General features: G+C 43.0%; 1 protein-coding gene across 2 annotated transcripts in view; it reads left to right on the top strand.

Annotated features, from left to right (window-relative positions):
- SLF1 (SMC5/6 complex localization factor 1) overlaps positions 1–21,012 on the top strand; it is an 86,502-nt gene that overhangs the window by 39,412 nt on the left and 26,078 nt on the right. For both annotated transcript variants that reach the window (XM_075932142.1, XM_075932143.1), the window contains exons 12-15: positions 8,964–9,111; positions 16,939–17,084; positions 18,516–18,685; positions 19,152–19,285. In XM_075932142.1, coding sequence (XP_075788257.1) covers positions 8,964–9,111; positions 16,939–17,084; positions 18,516–18,685; positions 19,152–19,285 — 598 coding nt within the window. The remainder of the gene's footprint in view (positions 1–8,963; positions 9,112–16,938; positions 17,085–18,515; positions 18,686–19,151; positions 19,286–21,012) is intronic.

Below are 21,012 nucleotides of genomic sequence, written 5' to 3'. Positions count from 1 at the left end.
GTGCAGAAGATAAGCTCAGGCTACAGGAGAGAGCGTAGGGTCTGAGAGGGAGTTTGCGTGAATGAGGGGATTGCTAGCTAACACAGAGTTGGGGTGTATTGTCTGGAAGAAGGTAGGGGTGCAGGTAGGGATATTAGATATCGGGTAATGGAATAGTCATGTAATCACATGAAATCTTAGCAGTTACACAACTTTTCAATAGTCCCTGAGAGTGGGGTTGGCAGAGGCAGCAGTGCAAGGTTCCAGGCAGGAGCCAATCTGTGAGGGGAGCCAGTTTTCAAAACAGCTCCCCATACAGACCGGCTGTCTGCTGATGCAGCAGCACAGGGTGGAAGCAGCATGGGGGGTCCAAGCTCCCCGCAAACAGAAGCTGACCATGGACAAAGGCTGGTCGCCAGTAGCAGCCCCTGTCCGTGGAGGGACTGAGCTTCCCACAGAGGGAGGCTGCTCCAGTCTCTTTCCATGTGGAGCTTGGACCCCCACGGACAGGGGCTGCAAGGGGAGGCGGGAAATGCATGTAGTCAACAAGATTAACCAACAAGCCTAGGCTTATTGGTTAATCATATAGTTGACTACACATTGACATCCCTAAGTGCAGGAGTGGATTTATAACCTGGGGGACGGGTGCAGGAGACAATGCAGAGTCTGGGAGGGAGTTGTGGCCTGTGGGAGGAAGAGTTCAGAGAGTTTGTGTGGTGACCTGGGGCAAGGAGGTGGGCAAGAGTGGCATGCCAGAGGTAGGCTCCGGCGGGGAGGTTATTTTAGGCGGTTCCTGGTGTAGCTGCCCTTCAGGGACCCCTAAGGCAGGCTCCCTGTCTGTCACAGCTCCAAGCTGTTCAAAATGGCTGGAGGCTCTCTCCATGTGTTGCACTGTACTGTGCTCCCCAGGCAGGGGATAGACTTTGCGCGCTGCCCCCATCTCCAGGCCAGCGATCACCACTTCAGCCAGGGACACACGGTGCCTAAAGGGAGCTGCCAGCCATTTTGACAGTCTTAGGGTGCAACTGGCAGAGAGCCTGCCTTGAGGTCTGGGCAGGGTGGTCTGTGGGCCAGATCAAAAGACTTGGCGAGCTAGATCTTGCATGCCCCTGATGTACAGAAATTATTTAATTATTGATAGCTAGAGATGGTGGAGAGATACATGCCCTTCAGCTAAGTGGTATGCTGTGACTCTTGCTGATCACTGATGAAAACATCATGGGAGATGAAGATGGAAAAACAATTGTATTGTTACTGTACTGAACAATTTTAGGCAGAGCTAACAGATCCTTATGTAAGTGTTAAAAATGATGTAATCTTTATTTAAGATATCTAGAATCTGCTCAGTTTCTATTTGTGATACGGCGATACACTTGAACCTCTTTAATCCAGCAGCCTTGGGAAACAGGAATTTGCCAGGCCAGAGAGAGTGCTGCAGAGTCGGGGGGTAGGGCACTTACCTGGCTTCCTGCTCCCAGAGGCATATGTGGTTCTGCACCCGCCACTACACCCAGCCACTGCCCCTGCTACTATGTGATCAGCAGGAAAAAGCCTCAAGGGAAGCACATCGCTGCCCTGCTGTTCCCCCAAATGCATGGAGGGAGAGCATCAGTGCACAGAGTCGCTTCCTCTCCTGTACCTGCCAGGCTCCCTACCAGGTGTGTTCCTGAATAAGGGACACCCAGAGTACAGAGATTCATGTGTATTGCAACAAAACAATAAGGAGGAGGAAGGCTATAAAAGGCAAGCCAGATTAGGGATGTTAACTATCGGGTACTTGTGTAAAAGTACATCCGCTGGAAACTTTAGTGGTTACACGTTTACACGTGGGGGTTGGGGAGGCAGGTGAGAGCCAGTGATTGCGAGGAGCCGGCTTTTAAGATGATAGAGAAGCAGCAGCATGAGGAGCAGGCAGCTCCATAGGAGCCAATGTGCATGGGGAGCTGGCTTGAACGCCACTTCCTGTGTATACCAGCTCCCTCCTGCTCCACCACTCCCCTGTGCTGATGCATCTCTGTCAGAAGTAGCAGCACGGGCACGGAGGGCGGGCAGCTTCATGGGAGCTGACTTGAAAGCCGGCTCCTCATACATATTGGCTTTTCCCTCCAGAGGCAGAGACAGCAAGGTGGGGAGTGTGTGTGTGTAGTTGATAGGATTAACTGATAGGCCCAGGTTTATTGATTAATCATCTAATCAACTACACATTGACATCCTTAAGCCTAAAAGTAGGTTAAGTGAGGACATTTATGCTGAAATTCAAACAGGGAAACTCTTTCAAATGAATTAGAGTGGAAGTAACAGAGGCAGGGCTTTATATACGAAAGAAGTTGCTTGTGTTAATAAGGCTAATCAAATCAGGGTGGAAGTGTCTTGTTCACAGCCTCTTATTCATCTGAACTGGCTTTTAACCATGAAAGCTTATGTCCTCATAAATCTGTTAGTTTCTAAGGTGCCACAGGACTCCTTGTTTTTGCATATACAGATTAACACGGCTATCCCACTGAAACGAAAGGAAGTATTTCTTCACACAATGCACAGTCAACTTGTGGAACTTCTTGCCAGAGGACTTTGTGAAGAGAAGGATTTGAAGGGTGCGTTTACACTGTGGCGTTAGCTCAAAATAAGCTACACCATTTGTCATCTCAAATTGTGTACCCTATTTTGAGCTTATTTCAAAATACACCGCTATTCCGACAAGTCCCTTATTCTTCGTGGAACGAGGTTTACTGGGATGCCAGAATAAGGGTACATTTGCGCATGCATACATACACATAACAGGGTTTAAAAAAACCAGACAAATTCATAGAGGATAAGTCCATCAATGGCTTTTAACCAGGATAGCAGGAATGGTTTGTCAGAAGCTGGGACTGGGTGACAGGGGAGTAATCACTCGATGCTTACCTGTTCTAGTCATTCCCTCTGACTTGTGGCATTGGCCACTGTCGGCAGACAGGATACTGGGCTAAATAGACCTTTGGTCTGACCCAGTTTGACCGTTTTGTGCAGCCAGCATGAGGTTCTCCTTTTGCCGTGCTTTCCTTCTAGCTATATTGGCCTATGTTTCTTGCTACTGGACTTATTTATTGGCCCTCTCCATCCATAACTTCAGTCATAAGTTCACCTTGGAAACGCTTCCTCTTGCAACAGTCCAAGGAGATATGTTGGCCCATGCTTCTGCCACAACGTAAGTGAGCTGTGAAGGCATTGAAGCCAGTACAGGTTGAGGGGCCCAGAATAGATGAAGACACAGAAGGTTATTGATTGGAATAGCTCAGTGCAGGAATACAGAAAAAGCCACCTCAAATTTAAAAGACATAAAATGATACTTTTCCAAACTGAACTGAAGTGTAATGTTAGAGAGATTGCATCAGATCATAAAAACTCCTTGAACACAACCAAGTTAATCACAGTGAAAGAATTGTAAAGACAATCATAAGTTAAAAATTCAAAGCTGTTTTTTTTAAATTGCAGATTACAGGGGATGGAACATCAGTGGCCATGCTACAAAAGCTTTTCTATAACTTCAGGCCCTCCACATTTCGGAGGACATAACGATTCTGTGGTGCCTGATTGGCAAAGGAAAATATTATTCCAAGCAGTGTATGCAACTGAAAATATTCACACATATAGGGACTGAACAGTGTATCTATGAGTACAGGCAGTCCCCGGGTTACATACAAGATAGGGACTGTAGGTTTGTTCTTAAGTTGAATTTGTATGTAAGTCGGAACTGGTACATATTGTAGGGGAAACTCTAGCCAAACATTTCTCCAGAGCTCAGTTTTATTCTCCCACACCTCACTTCCCTCAGTCCTTTATTCTCAATCTGAGGTGTCTGCTGAGAAAAGCCGCTCTGCGTCTCCCTGGTCTGCTGGGGGGGGGGGGTGCTAGCTTCGCGTCTCCCTGGTCTGCTGGGGGGGAAGCAGCTATGCGGGGTTGCCTCACCCCGTTTGTAAGTAGGGATCCGATGTAAGTCGGATCCATGTAACCCGGGGACTGCCTGTATAGCAGTATGTTGGTCAGCCGCTAATGTGTCCCTAGAAAATATGTGCTTCCCTGAAAAGTGACTACCTATCTGGATTTCCTGCTTCAGGAAAACTTTTCAGATGTTGCTACTTGGGATTAGGTCAGAATTCACAAGGGAATCAACATGATGCTGTGTTAGCTCTCCATGTTAGCCATAGCCTGTTATAACTGTATACAAACTAGGGATGTGAAGGTGTAACTGGTTAACTGGTGGGGCTGGAGCAGCTGCTCCAGCTGGGACACTGAACAGCCCCTGCCTGTGGGGCATTCTGACCTTCTCCACCCCCGCTTGTCCCCCTTTTATTGGTTAGCATATTAAACAGGATTTTACATCTCTAACATAAACACACCAAACTCCACAGCCATCCTCCTAACCTCTACCTCTCCTGACATCTGGCATATTTTTGGACAAATTTCAATAGGCCATGCCCCCGAGGTTGTATTTTGGACAACTGATTAATCTGTGGACTGCATTGACTTCCTTTAACTAAGTGGACTAGATTTGTAAATGTCCACCTTCTCCTAACATGGTTAAATGGATTCAAGCAGTTTGTTACACCACTGAGTATTACAGAATGGCATACTAACAGGCATGACAATGTAAAGTTATTTTTTAAGAAACAGAAATGCCTTGACAAAAATCTGGGCTTTTCCTGTAAAAATTCATTTTCAAGACCTCTTTTTCTCTAAGTTTCTCAGTCATCTCTTGGAACTTCGTTTGGGAGAGGGAGCCAAACCATCAGTAGATTCATGCTACTAGCCAAGGCTTATAATAATTTTTACATTGATTCATAGACTGGGAATTTCTCCCACCCCTGTATTAATGAACATTACAAGGGAGCAGAAACTTACCAGACTCTGAGATGGATTCTGTTGCTTCCATGTCCGTGGCAGGCTGTTCCTCAGGGAGTTATCAAAAACTTCCTCCAAATAGGGTCCCAAAGATGTGCTGCTGCTCCTTCTACAAAGCCACCCTTGAGACTGGTTTCAACAACAGGGTCACTTCTCCGTTCTCACTCCTGCCTGAAACTTTCCCCCATCAGTTCCTATCACTCATGCCTGCTGCTTGCTCTCATCAGTCCCCATTTGGGACCAGCAGAGCTGAGCAAGGTCATTGTGCACCCCTATGGGCTCTGCACTCTGTACAATGGCCAGCACCTGATCAAACTCATAAAATGGGCTTGTGAGCAAGTTGTCCAAGAGGCAGTTCATGTCCATGATTTTCTTGTACTCGGTTGAACTGCTGAATTAATTCCTTGCATTTGTTCACGCATCTGGTAAATTTGCAAACTGCCAGCTTCTTCACTTTTTGCTGGAATGTGTGGCCATTCCAGGTACTCTTCCTCACTGAACTCCCATTGTGTAGCTGGCCTCACACTAAAATCCAGATGTACTCAGATGACCATGAGGCAGTGTGGTTTGCAAAAGACTTCTGTTCAGTTGAGTGATATTTTTTTTAAGCCGGGTAAGAGAAGGCATGTGAGATAAGTGCTCATTTCGGAGTTTTTATACTTTTTCTGTTTTCATTAAGTCATAGAAAAATACATCTCATTCTGGCTTGTTTAGGGTAACGGTTATTGGCTGATTAGTCAATCATCAGCCTTTCATTAGCTCACTGTCTTTATGGGGTTGTCCTTAGGAACATCTTCATTTTATGAATATGTAGTTAATGTCTATAAGTATTAGGATTGTAATTCTTTCTTGACAGTTATATTTCCTTTGCCTTTGTGACAGGAGTGGTGTTTTAGTCCTCTATTCAGTCCATCTTCAATTTTATTAGGATTTAAAAGAAAACAGAATTCTGCCCTCAAAAAGTCCACGCACTCTTATGCTTTTATATAAAAGGCTTTTTAGTTTGTAAACTTTTTTTTTTTTTTTTTTTTTTTAAACTAGTAAATAATTCTTTGGCTTTAACTTAATTATTTAAGTTGCTTCATCAAAACAATTTTTGGGGAAAAAGGATTCTTGTCTTCCTGAGTTGGTTAAGAGATCTACTTGCATACTGTGTAATTATTTTCCCTGTTATATAAATAGTCTATAATTAAGTAGCTTTTTTTTGGTAATTAGTTATATCAGGTTAGTACATAAAGTGTTTGATCATTTACAAATTAATTATATCAGGAATCCTAGGAGCTTTGCCTTTACTATGTATTTCACAAAGGTGCTTGCCATTTTAACATTTAAGAAATTGACTCAGATATACCAAGCTGTCATTTATTTTAAGGTACCAAAATCATCATTGATAAAAGGTGTCTTCATCATGTATAAGATTCTTGCTTTCAATTATATGATAAAACTATTCATGAAAATAGTTCACTAAATTGCACAAGGATTCTTACAAGTATAAAAATGTTAGGAAGTAGAGCAGCATTGTACAATAGCAGTATAGATTATTTTAATGCTTTGGTTTGAAGTTTTCTATTATGGTTAATAACTAGGAGCTATATAGTTGCACAGTGATTGTTGCCACATGATAGTAATTTTCATATTTAATGCGGAAATTAACTGAGGCTTTTACACGTGTACTTTTTGTATTTGTATACATCACATGTATATATCACTACTAGAATTCAGTTTTATACTTGCTATTTTGGGCAGTTTGTATTTAAAATAATTTCATGAATTTTCATAAACATTACCTTTAGTGGATTAGGATATCATTTCCTTTATTTGCATTCGCTTCAAATCATTAACTAAACAGAAGTGCTTAGTTTATGCAAATGTTATTTTATCACGTCAGCCAACTGAATGTATGCCAGTCCTGCCAGCTGACATCATAGCAGTAAATTTCATTGTCAGGAATCTGAGAATACAGTAGGCTTTCCTTGGCAGTGGACAGAGGTGAGATACTTAATTGTGGAGGAGTTGTAGCTGCAATTTGTGCATCTGCCAAATTGCTCTGCAGCTCTTTGCTCTCTGTTTTGCAGAACACCATTAACATATGCTCTATAAGCAGGGTGCTGGAATCATGCCAAAAGAGGCTCTATGTGGTATCTGCACTAGATTAAATCCCTGGAGTGGCAGGAAAGATGGCCAATCAGTACCCTTCCCCCACCACTGACCCCTACTGACCAGTGGGAGCTATAGATTCCAAGGAGCAGTGGGAGACACTACCTGGTGTCCCTCATCAGCAAGTGTCTCCCTCCCTCACTGCTGAGGATGTCACCTTCCTCTGCTGGCCTCATCGATTTAGGTAGATGACTGATATTTTGCTCTCTTAGAAGCGGTTAGCCCCTCTTAAGTGTTGAGATTTCTCCGGGTGGGTAGTTGAGGTTTATAAATGCTTGGTAGAGATCCTAAAGCTTCTGGACTCTGTCAGTGGGATTAGAGCAGATGCGGTTGTATCGAAGGGCTTGGCTATAGACGATGGATCTATATGTAATGCCCACAAAACAGATATCAGACAAGATCACAAAGAAAAAACAGTTTCTTGCCATTTTAACCAGAAAGGACACTCTCTCAATGACTTAACCACCTGCATTCTGCTACAAAGACCTTTTACATCTGCACTTGAAAGGGAATCCTCTGAACTGTCATTCATGTTAAAATTCAACACTCTCCAAAAAGGAATGAACAAACACTCACGCTATCTTACCCATTACCAAGATAGCTTCCCCAATTATCACGTCTAATACCATTAACTCACAAACATCCCACTCTCCCCACCTCTAATATCATCAATTCACAGACACTTACCTTCCTTCCTTCCCCCTCCCCCCCCCCCCCCCGCATCCCCCTCCTGTTCTGCAATGTGATTTGTCCTTTTCATATTTGTTCATTTTTTTAATTGTATCCTTTGGTATATATGGTTGTGACTACTTTCTTCCACTATTTGATCTGAGGAAGTGGGTCTGGCCTACGAAAGCTCATCATCTAATAAACCATCTTGTTAGTCTTTAAAGTGCTACATTGTCCTGCATTTTGCTTCAACTACCCCAGACTAACACGGCTACATTTCTATCACTATTCCCCAGCTTTGAGACAGACAAACCTTCTGAAATAAATAGTTGTCCCTTTATTCATCCCATCCCAGTTCCCATCTCTGTCCCCTTGCTGCCCTTTGTGATCATTCTATCATATAGCTATTCTTCCTACCAGACCCCTCCCATTCCATTTTATGAGAAACAGTTGAATTCCAGCCACATCCTATTCTCATAGCACAACCAAACCCTGATGTTGCTTTAAGTTATTATAAGACTTAAAATGTGGTGGTCCTAGCTCCTTGCCATATAGGAGGAGTTCTTGACAAGCAGACAGACTGACAGATGCACATTTCTCAAATATAGGTAATTAGATTGCCTCCCGTCACCACACTCAAGATCTATTAAAATATCTGGTACACCTTTTCAACAGCTGAAGTTTCCCCTATTGCAGGCCTGGAGAGAATGGATAAGGCTTACATCCCCAGCTGCATTCCTCCCAGACATGCTTGCATTGGGCTGTTTAGAATTTTTGGTAGTACTAAAAATGTTACATTTTTCCAAAATGGTAGTTGACAGAAATTGCCTGTTTCATGCACTTGAGTTCTGTGTCACAAAAGGTTCCCTTAGTCTATCATAATGTGGCTTTAATCTTACATTGATGATACCTTTGAAAAATAATTGTAATCTGCAACAGGGGAGGTAAATTTCTATAAAAGTAAATAAGCAGCTTAATTTAAGTAAATGTACAACTTGAACTTGTGCATTTAAATCCAGACTTAACACAACCCCTTTTGTGTGACAGTAAGTATTGATCTCATTTTACATATGGCTTTTTTTTTTGTAATACTGTAACGCACTTTCGAGTGTTCAATTGACTTTGGTTAATAAGTTAACATGTCATTAACTATATCTGCAACATGTACATTGTCAGTGGAGTGGATTTTGTGATTGTTACCAACACATTCTTTCTTTTGTTTTGTTTTGGTTTTGGTATTTCATAAGGCTATTCTACAAATACTGCATATTCTATTTTAGGCCTTCAAAGATGAAGTAGCTCTCCTACTAACTGGAATCCTTGGAACTGTAGTAGATTATTGGATTCTTTCAGGCTTCATGATGGACAGAAATGTGTTGCATCAAGTGGCAGCTGACCTGGCAAATTACATTGCCATTTCATGTGATGGTGAGTGTCTAGGATATATTCTTTTACATGTTAGTCTCAGATTTAAAATCCTAATTGAAATTTCTGTTAAACTATTTTGCTTGTACTATGCATTTTCATTGTCCAGGTATTTTTAAAAGAAAAACAGCAATGATTGACTCTTGTCTCTGACCAATGCAAGGGCCAATTTTTAATCAGCTTTCTTGGTAGATTTCTGTCAGAAAGTTTTGTTTCCATCAGGCCTGAGTTGCAGAATTGGAGCTCTGCTGCAGATGCTGTCACCCCAGGAAGAGGTTCAGAGTCTGGAAGGCTTATTGAGATCTCATCATAAACCAGACTTGCTGGGATTCCACTAGGGATGTAATAGTACAGTCGATTAACCAATAAGCAAAAGCATATTGGTTAATGCTATAGACTACACGTATTTTTCCCCTCCCCCCCCCCCGCCCCTGCCCCCTCTTTGCCAGTAAATTTTTTAGCAGATTGGCCAGCAGACTGGCTCAGTCCTGACTTGCACCGGGTCTGGTACCTACCCTGCTGTAGCTCTGCATTTAAAATGTATTAGGAAACAGGTGAGCAGGCAGCCTGGCTCAGTTCTGGCTCACACCCAGTCTGAGAGCTCAGACCCCTCCCCCTCCAGATTGGCAACTGTTCTGTGAGGGGGAGCTGGTTTTTAAACTGGCTTCCCTCGTGGACCAACTCCTGCCTGACACCCCACACTGCTGCCTCTGATAGAGAAGCAGCAATACAGAGTGGCAGGGGGATCTTCAGGAGTGGGGTCACAGTGCACTGGCTGCAGGCCCTACCCACAGGGTCAATAGAATAGTCGAGTAACCAATAAGAATTCACGAGGTAATCAAAATTCAATTAACCGATATTTAACATCCCTAGATTCTACTAGAGACATCTCTGCTAGGTCAAATTGTTCCTTCAGCTCTTGAGAATCATTAAACTAGACCATCTTTTGACCAAGAACTTTTTAACAAATCTAGAATTTCCCTGTCTATGCGCCTTAATGGAAAAGCACCAGTATTCCAGCCCACGTCCTCAAATCAGTTAGGGTACATCTACACTGCGGGCTAAAGTCGAGTTAAGATACACAGCTTCAGACACAAGAAGTGTGGCACCTTATAGACTAACAGTTTTATTGGAGCATGTGGCGGGTTTACGGGTGCGAGCGCCTCGTGCCCCCTCTTCTTGGCTTCGAACAGAGCCAGGGGCAGGGCTCCGCGGACCCACCGCCTTCGTTACTCTCCTTGTCCCTAACCCCAGGGTTTGTGGGCAGGGTCTATTGCGGGGGGGGTGCGATCACCTCCCGACCAGAGGTGGCCGAGAGGGCTAGGCGAACCCCGAGTTCAGGCCCCCTCCTCCGGCCGGAGAGGGGGGGTTTGGTTGTGGCGTGTCCGGGGAAAAAGGGGTTGGGGTCCTGGCCCTTAGAAGGTTCCGCGGCTGGTGCAGTTCACCCAGCTTCCAGTTCTTGAGGGTTGCAGGGAGGGTGGGGGAGTGGGGGACCCGGGCCCTCCCTCACCACCGGGTCCCAGCCCGAGGCCCTAAGTGGAGTTGGCGGCTAATCGTCGCCCTCCACGGCGGATGGGGCGGCAGCCCTCAACTCCTCCGCCCACGGGCGCCAAAAGGGCCCTGCCTCGGGCTCCTTCCACTCCCTGCTTGTCCGCCCCGGCGGTGGGGCTGATCGGGGTGCACTCACCACGTCGAAGTCTCCGGGTGCGTCCCAGTGCGAGCCGCCAGCTGCCGACTCCGTCCTTCCTGGTCGCCCCGGGGGCCGAGCCCTTGGTGCCCCTGGAAGCCAGGGTCGCCACCTCCTCGCTCCTGCCCCCCCTTCCGTCTGCTCGGTCGCCACCTTTATGGGCGCCGGGGAGTGACGTCTGGGCGTTCCGCCACGCCCGTGCGCCGCCGCCGCCCCCGTCCCAGCGTGGGCCCGTGCCCCGTTCAGAGCCGCAAGCCGGGGCGGGCGGGCTGGCTGCTTCCGCGCGGTCCGCGCCCTCCCCCGCTCCTGGCGGGGTGCCCCGGGTTGGACTTGCCGCTGCCCCAACTCCGGGGCTGCGATGCCGGTCGGCGCGCCGCTTGCGGCACGTGGTTTCTCCCGAGGGAAGGGGAGTCCCGCTCCCTCCTCTAGTGCGGACCCCGCCGGGTCCGTCACAGAGCATAAGCGTTCGTGGGCAAAGACCCACTTCGTCAGATGCATGTAGTGGAAATTACAGAGGCAGGTATAAATATACAGGCATAAGGAAAGAGTTCCAATCAAGAGTAAGGCTAGAGATAACGAGGTCAATTCAATCAGGGAGAATGAGGCCCACTTCTAGCAGCTGATGTGGAGGTGTGAACACCAACAGAGGAGAAACTGCTTTTGTAGTTAGGTAGCCATTCACAGTAGTTGTTTAATCCTAAAATGATAGTATCAATTTTGCAATTAAATTGTAGCTCGGCAGTTTCTCTTTGAAGTCTGTTCTTGAAGTTTTTTTGTTACTGGTGGCTACTTTTAAATCTGCTACTGTGTGTCAAAGGAGATTGAAGTGTTTTCCTACAGGTTTATGTGTATTGCCATTCCTTATATCTGATTTGTATCTGTTTATTCTTTTACATAGGGACTGTCCAGTTTAGCTGATGTATATGGCAGAGGGCATTGCTGGCACATGATTACATACATTACATTGGTAGATGTGCAGGTGAATGAGCCCATAATGGTGTGGCTGATGTGGTTAGGTCCTGTGATGATGTTGTTGGTATAGCTATGTGGGCAGAGCTGGCACCGAGGTTTATTGCAGGGATTGGTCCCAGAGTGGGAGTTACTGTGGTGTGATGTGGTGAGACTTTGCTTCAGGTTGGCAGGTTGTCTGTGGGCGAGAACTGGCCTGCCTCCCAAGGTCTGTGAGAGTGAGGGAATCATTGTCCAGAATGGGTTGTAGATCGCTGATGATGTGTTGCAAAGGTTTTACCTCTGGACTGTAGGTGATGGCCAGTGGTGTTCTGTTATTTTCTTTGTTGGGCCTGTCTTGTAGCAGGAGGCTTTTGGGTACACATCTGGCTCTGTTGATCTCTTTCCTCTCTTCCTCAGGTGGGTATTGTAGTTTCAAGAATGCTTGGTGTTAGTCTCTGTCTGAAGTGTTGGAGCAAATGCAGTTCTACCTTAGTGCTTGGCTGTATACAATGGCTCGTGTGGTGTGTCCGGGATGGAAGCTGGAGGCATGTAGGTAGGCATAGCGATCCATAGGTTTTCAGTATAGGGTGGTGTTTAGGTGGCCATCACTTATTTGCACTGTAGTGTCCAGGAAGTGGATCTCTTGTGTAGACTGATCCAGGCTGAGGTTGATGGTGGGGTGGAAATTGTTGAAATCACAGTGAAATTCTTCCAGAGCCTCCTTCCCATGGGTCCAGATGATGAAGATCTCATCAATGTAACATAAGGAGAGGAGGGGCGCTAGTGGACAAGAGTTGAGGAAGCGTTGTTCCAGGTCAGCTGTTAAAATGTTGGCATATTGTGGGGCCATTTAGGTACCCATAGCGGTGCTACTGGTTTGGAGGTATAAATTGTCCCCAAATCTGAAATAGTTGTGTGTGAGGATAAAGTGACAGAGCTTGGCCACCAGTTGTGCCGTGGCATCGTCGGGAATACTGTTCCTGGCAGATTGTATTCCATCTGCATGTGAGATGTTGGTGTAGAGAGCCTCTACATTCATGGTGGCTAGGATGGTGTTTTCTGGAAGATCACCAATGCATTGTAGTTTTCTCAGGAAGTCAGTGGTGTCTCGGAGATAGCTGGGAGCACTGGTGGCTTAGGGTCTGAGTAGAGAGTCCACATATCCAGAAAGTCCTGCAGTGAGAGTACCAATGCCCGAGATGAGGGGCGTCCAGGATTTCCATGTTTATGGATCTTTGGTAGTAGATAGAATAACCCTGGTCCGGGCTCTAGGGGTGTGTCTGTGTAGATTTGTTCCTGTGCTTGTGTAGGATTAAACAAAGACTGTGAATGGCTAGCTAACTACAAAAGCAGTTTCTCCTCTCTTGGTGTTCACACCTCCATATCAGCTGCTAGAAGTGGGCCTCATCTTCCCTGACTGAATTGACCTCATTATACTAGCCTTACTCTTGATTGGAACTCTTTCCACTCCGCGAAAGCTTATGCTCCAATAAATCTGTTAGTCTATAAGGTGCCACAGGACTTTTCGTTGTTCTTGCAGATTCAGACTAACATGGCTACCCTCTGATACTTAGGTACATTAATTAAAAGCCTTAACTTGGCTTTTGGCGCTGTTAACACAGTAGGAAGTTGAAGGAAGAATACTCTTCCTTTGACTTTCCTTACTCCCTCCTGAAATGAGGGTTACAGAAGTCAGAGTAAGAAGCCTATTATTTTGAAATAAAAAGGGTTGCTGTGTAGATGCGCACTCTATTTCAAAATACCATGTGTTATTTCAAAATAAGCAGGCAGTGTAGACACAGCGTAACTGAGTCACTGGTCAAGGAATCAAAGTCCTTTTTGGCTTACCATTTCCTCCAAGACTAAGGCCTAGGGCCTTGAAGCAAAATATCACAACACTAACAATGAGGAGTTGAATGGCACTTAAAAGACTGACAAAATTAGGGATAAGTTTTGGTGGCCTGGAACCCACTTCGTCAGATGCATGAAATGGAAACTTTAGTTTGGCAGGTATGTATACACATGCACATACACATGTGTCACATTACTCTGCAGAGGACCAGTGCTAAAGAGGTCAACTAAATCATGATGAATGTGACCTATTCTCAACAATTGATGAGAAGGTATGAATACCAAAAGAGAGAAAATTACCTTTTGTAGTGAGCTAGGAGCTCTCAGTCTTTATTCAGACCAAGTCTGATAGTGTCATCTTTGCATATTAATTCTAGTTCTGTAGTTTCATGCTGAAGTTATACTCACCTTCCACAAGCTCTTACTCACAAAAAAGTACCATGAATGGACACCCTTCATATTACCTTCACTCAGAACACCAGAAAGAAGTCTAGATTATGGAATAGATTTATCTCCTCCTCATCATCATACAAGCAATTAGCATTACTACAGTAGGGCCTGCTTCAGTGTAGGAATACACATGGTGGAAGGCATTTCTAGTCACCTGGCTCCAGTTATCTTTAGCCAGAATGGTAGGTGTAATAGGTGATGCTGCTCTGATACTTTCTCGAGCTTCGGGTGATTCTTCAAGTGCCTTATCCAGGTATGTTCCTCTAGGCACATGCACGTCAATAAAGCACTCAAGTTTAGATTATTTTGACTCGTAGTGGCTGTTGGGGGAATCAGTCCTATTCCTTGAGTATTTTCATTCCTCAAACTGAGAGCTGCCCTAATACCAGCCCTTGTTCCTGGTCCCCCAGTACCTACCACATGCACCATCATCCCAGCCTCGGACCAAGCCTCCGTGCCTCTGGCGCAAGCTCCTTGTCCGATGCTTCCATTACTGCTGATGGGTCCACAGACTGCTCAGTGTCTGTAAACCTGGATAACTCAATGGTATCCCTGGAATTTGTGGGGGGTTCCCATGCCATCCCAGGTACCATGCTCAGTAGCCAGTACATTGATGGCTGTATAGGTCAACTCCGCCTCCTCTAACCGCTTTCTTGCACCTGAAGCTTCCAAGGTGCCCACCCTGCAAGTGAAGCAGGTGGTTGAGATGCAGACTTCTGTGTCTCCTAGTCCTGAGAAGATTCCCTGGGTGCAGGCTGCCACCACCTCCTCCTCACCTGACGAGGCTATCATGGCACCCCCTGTGGTGGTGCCCTTAGATGATGTTTGGGCCTACGAGGAGTTCCTCAAGAGGGTGGCTGCTAATTTAAATTGGCAGATGGAGGAGTTTGAGGAACCTGAGTTTACCCTCTTTGGGTGTTGGAACAAGTATCCCTTGGCAGGGTGGCTTTACCTCTCCACAATGGGGTGGCCAACTGACACAGCACTGTGGCAAACATCCTCCTTCATTTCCCTGATATCTTAACAGGTGTAGCACAAATTACTTCATCCCAGCTAAGGGGCACCTCTATTCCTACCCAGCCCCTGACTCCATGGTAGTGGAGGACATTAACTACCAGAAGAGGCAAGGTCAGCCAAGAGCAGCCCCAAAAAACAGAGAGTCAAAGAGACTTGACTTATTTGGACGAAAGCTGTATTCATCCTCCATCCTACAGCACCAAGTGGCGAATCACCAAGCCCTCATAGTCCACTATGAGATAAACATGTGGCAGGCTATTACCTAATTTGGGTCTTCTCTTTTGGAGGACTCAAAGACTTTTAGACATTGGCGGAGGAGGTGGCAATAGCTGCTCAAGCAGCGCTCCTGGCTTCCTCAGATGTGGCTGACATGGCGGCTCATTCCATAGGTTTAGACATTTCCGGGGAGGAGGAGGGGTGTCGTGGCTGCTTCTCTTTGGCCTGTTCCGAGGCGCAGCAATCTCTGCAGGATCTCCCCTTCGATGAGGCAGCTCTGTTTGCAGAGCAGACCGATACTGAACAGTTTTTTCACAAACTGGCCAGGCTAGAGTGCCCCCGCCCCCTCCCCCCGCCCATTGATGCTACAGTCCCCACCTGTCCACCAGTTAAACATTCACATCCCTCATTCCAGCCCTTTTCCTCTTTCTGAATGGTGTGAAGCTGGATCTCAGCAGAGGCCCATAGAGTTTCCACATAGCTTTGGACATATTCTGTTATAAACACTGCAGAAAGATTAAGACCAAATCCTGGAGCTTCACAGAGAAGTCTGAGCTGCCTGAAGGCTTCCCAAAAACCTTGTAATGAAGAAAAGGCCATTTCCGGAAAGAAAGTGATCCAGTAAAAACATCGCTGTTCTAAATTCCCTTGCTCTCTCTAATGATGACCCCTTACCAAAATAATTGAGAGTATATTTACACCAAATAAAAGACCTGTGGCATCTGGTCTAGGTCAGGTAACTTGGGCTCATAAGGATTACATTGCAGAGCTATAAAATTGTAGTGTAGACACTGGGGCTCGGGCTAAAGTTCGGATTTCTCACTCAATGAGAGAAGAAGGTCGTGGAATCCAGGCTTGTGCCTGAATCTGAACATCTACATGGCAGTTTTTATGAATTTGAGTCTCATGACCTAGACTCTGAGAGTCAATGCTAGGGTTTTTTAATCAGAATATAGCCATACCCTCAAAATACTGAATTTAAAAATAAACCTTGTTACTTTAACCAGACCTTCATTGTATACAAATGTAGCATCTAATTGTTAGTTTGGAGAGGGGAAAGCATTCTAAATGTCTTTATATGAAATTTGTAAAAACAGGTGATAAGTTTGGTTATAAACACTATTGAGTATGTTTGGGGGACATTGAATACCAGTTACATACCTGTCAGCATCATAACAGCATAAAAAACATCCAGGATTTGTTACTGCATTGTGTTGTTTTTGTTCTATGCCTTCTTGACTAGTGTTTCGTAGTTTTCGTTTTATTTTGATATTGATGGTGTTTATATTGTCCCATCTAAAATTTAAGATTATCACTAGTATAACTTCCATGAATAAATATTTTCTTTTCAAAAATCTTAGTATAACTGTTATACAAATTGTATTTGGGATAGTATTTTATTTTTTTGGAAAAGTAATTAATATTTTAAGCAGATTCTCTTTTTAAAACCCAATGAGCAGTGTCATTAAAAACTCCGTTTGTTATGGGATTATGTGGTATTTTCCTTGTATATTGGCAGCATTGATAATTTAATTTATGAATCAGCCTTAGTTGGAAAGAAATCCAGAAAGGGCATGAACTATGACTCATTTTCATTGATTATGGTTCTTGCATTGTATCTTTAATTTATTTGTTTGTTTAATTTTTTCCTGACCTAGACTTTTCAACACAGGAATTAAAAATGTTCGTTTGTTCCATACCATCTCTCTGGCTTCAAATGTTTGTTGCAGAAGCAGTCTTTAAAAATTTATGTTTACGGAGGAATATTACTATTTCTGCTGAACCTCTTTCACTTCACAAAGTAGTAAGTAGCATTTCTACTGCTTGATGCTGAACGGAGTTTTGGAATGTAATATGACTAACAGATTAATGAGATGGAATTCTAGAAACAGTTCTTGTTTGCTGCCTTCTTGCCCTATTCCACAGTCAGAGGATAAATGCATTGCTTGTGTGGCATTCTAACCTTGGAGAATCCAAAGCATTTTAAATGAAAAATATTAGGATTGTGTGTTTAGCCACAGTTGAGAGCATAGTTCAAGTATGATATGACTTTTTTTCTTACCAGCCCATTCTTAATTACAACTGTCTTATCAAGGTAGCAGCCTACATCATCAGATAAAGTGAAAAACTTGAAACATTATCTTTTTCATTACAATATTATATTTTAGGCATAGAAATATGCTCAGATTTGTGTGATAAAATCAATGCTGAAAAAAGGCATTTCTTTCCTTTGTTTTTAAGGTTATCCACTGTATTGTTCCCGAACGCTACTTTGTTTGATGATTCAAGGAAGCAGTGTTTCTTCTGTATTTTCTGTTAATGTTCCATCCTTTGCATGTGTCAAAGCTGCTACCTTCACATCACAATTTCTGGTGCTTGGGTAGGGATTGTCAAAAATGTCTTCAAAGGATATGTTTTGGCAGGACAAGGATAGGACAGAGTAAAAGGAGAGCAGAACAGTGGAGTTAGCTACCTTTGATCCTTTACTGGAGTAAGTTAAGAATGCCTTTGTAAAACTCTAGCTTGCACTGGAGTTGGGAAATCACTCCCGTCTGCGTGGCCCTCCCTTAAAGTGGAGAATCATTGCCTAAAACCCTAAATTCTTGAAGGTGGATTCAAAGTCAGACAGCTTCACAAATCTATACAGAACAGTTGCCTTCAGTTTACATACAGATATAGAAGAATTCAAGATCGATTGGAATTTTTTTATGCAATGTTGACCATAAATAATCTTTAAGTAGAGAACTGAGGAAAGACGTTTGTAAGCTGACAAAACAAGCCAAGAAATGAACATAAGAGCTAGCTGTAACATATATAATCAACACATACACAATAGAAAATTCAGCTGATGTTTATATAATGTGGTCAGCATTACTAAGTCTTCATATGACAATTGCACAAAACAGTAAATCGAAACCTTTTTTCAGTACAAATTCTCATTCTTTTTGTAATTTTTTTTATTGGCTTCATGGAGACCCTTTCTGTCACTTGAAGTTCTATTGAGTAGAATATTGCTACCTAAGTAGTCCCATTTTAGAAGTATAAACATTATTAAATATTTTTAAAGTAACGGGTGTAGTAATGTGATTATGGTAGGAGACTGTTTTAAGTAGAATGAATGCAGCAAAGGATGGAAGGGAAATGAATTGCAATTTCTAATTACCAGTTAAGCAGTCCTCCTTTTTCCCTAAACACAGTCATAAAAATTGTAACCATCATATTACTTTTGCATCAGGTTTGTTCCTATTTGCCTGCTTTAGGAGAAGTAGGTATGTATGAGACTGGGAAAGTACAGAAAGTGAAGAGAAAGAAAATAGGGCAATGGCCTTGCCCTGAGTCTCAAAGGGCATTACTGATGCTAAATGGTGATAAGCAGAACCAAGCCAAACTGCTGCCTGATCTACCGTAAGTAATACCTATAACATCACCAGTTTTATTCTGCTTTGGGGGACAGCTTCTGACCTGACACATTTCTTGAACTTTATGTGACCTGTGTTGTTGTCTGCAAATTACTGTGACTGGCAGAAAGCTCCACTTTAAACCTGTAACACCTCTGGGTAGATTTTTCCCTCTCTCAGTGTGTATGTAAATTGATGTTTATATATGCTAGGGAAGCATTTTACATTAATGTGAAAATGTAAATATTTACAAATTTATTTTTTAAGTTTGATCCCTGTCTGAAAACCATGTACTTTATCAAATGTTTTTAAAATACAATTAAGATTAATTTTCAGAAAGACACTAACTCTAAAATTTATATGCATGAAGTATATATATGTTGTAGCAACATTAAATGCATACATATGTTTTAATAATTTTTCAAAAATTAGTGTACTAAATATGTACTTGTCATTGCTTGATTTCCTTTTAGTGAACTGATCTTCAGTAAATTCCCTCCATTATCAAAGAAATTAAGAATAAAAGCAGAGGTTGAGGGGTCACACACCAAAGAGAATCGCCACCCTTTGGATGAAGCGATGCACTTTTACAAGTCTAATATTAAAGGTATTGTGACATCTAATTTTATGTTAAAAATTTCACATGGTTAATATCAATACTTTCAGGTTTGATATAGTTGTCCTGATGAATGCTGAGCTAAAGAGATGGCCCAAGCCCAAAAAATACTTCCTTGTGTATCATATTTGTTGTTCTCAACATTTATTTGAGAGAGAAACCATTTCATACATGGTGAAATAAAGCTGCTTTCTTTCCTTCCTTCCCTAAATATTAAATAGAGTGTACAGCTTGTGTGAGCTCATTCCAGTCTTGCCCGTCTTACTTTGCTAATCCACCTCAACCTGTACTTGGTAGGATCAACGTCTTCTGATTTGAAAGTATAATTCAGTCTTCATCTCTTTCAGACCTAGACATTTTGTGAACAAAGACTGAGAAGTATGCTATGTTGCATAGCTGTGTTAAGCATATGGACGGTTTTCTTCCAGGCATTGAGCCCAGACTATGAAATGCATTTGGCTTTTAGTCTTAACTATACTGGAACCAAGTACCTTAGGATGAAATAGCCCTGCAGTAATTCACTCAGGCCTCACTTACTATACAAATTTAATAAAATGCCCTGTACGCAGCTCTGTACCTGGCCAGAATCACTTGCTGGAACTGCTTTTCTTTTTTTAATCTGAACCTTACCTATGATGTTTCTAATATAAGTACATCTATCATGTAGACACTCAGAGGAGAACTGAAGTAAAACTAGCTACAAAAAAAGCCCTCATCAGTCAAAGTTTTGTATTCAGTGGATCACAAATAATGAAGGACAAAAAAACTCACCCCATTTTGGGATTTTAAATTTAAAAGAAAAAGCTCATCAGTAACAGAGCCAGACCATGCATTTTAAAAATTGGTGCCCTTTCCTTTTACTACATCTGTAAGTAAAATGAATGTGAATGATTGTATGCTGCCTTTATAAAGGCAAAATGAACAAGAGGAATAGGGCAGGAAATGGTCAACATTTCATCTTACCCCATCTCACTACCAAAATGTCAAATAGCATCTCAATAAAAAATAAAAATTCTATGGAAAAGAACTAGTAGGGATCTGACAGTTGTACTTTAATGTGTGCTTTAAATATTATAAAAAGACACTGTCTAGGCACTATTGTATAGATTGAGAAAATTAGCCTGATATATATTTAATTTACAACTTGTTTGCTATTGCATCTTCAGTCAGCTTGTGTCAAGATTTTGTTCTGGCTTTTGTTCAGATATAAGTACTTATTGATGACAAATGTACACATACAGTAGGCCTGAAGTTCTTACCATGTATACATTAAACTGTGTGTTTAGCTGTAAATAGCAGCTTAGTTTTTTGTTGTTCAGTTTGTCACCCTTGTTTCAGCTTTAAATGGTACCTTGATTTTGTGGAGGATTTTCCCCCCTGTGGGTTTTTTTTAATTTATTACAATTTCTTCACTCCCCTCCCCCCATGCTATGGTAGCCAAGTCAGACAGCCTATTGAGAAACAGCAAACCATCTGTTAACGGATTTGAAATTCTGAATTATACTTGAATGTGTAGAGGCACTCATGCTTAGCCAGAAACATTCATTTGAATTAAGCTATAAATGCTGTGTAAAAAGAACCATACATTTAATGTAGGTTCATGAATAAATTTTAAGGGAGGGCAACTTGCATGCTAAACTTTTATTGCTTGAAAACCCAGTATTTTGGTGTTCTGTGATCATTCAGTGCTTTTATGGTGTGATTGAAGCTTTAAACCT

Source organism: Pelodiscus sinensis, chromosome 6 (genome assembly GCF_049634645.1).
Source record: "Pelodiscus sinensis isolate JC-2024 chromosome 6, ASM4963464v1, whole genome shotgun sequence".
Taxonomy (NCBI): Eukaryota; Metazoa; Chordata; order Testudines; family Trionychidae; genus Pelodiscus; species Pelodiscus sinensis.
This window is presented reverse-complemented; position numbering and strand designations above follow the sequence as displayed.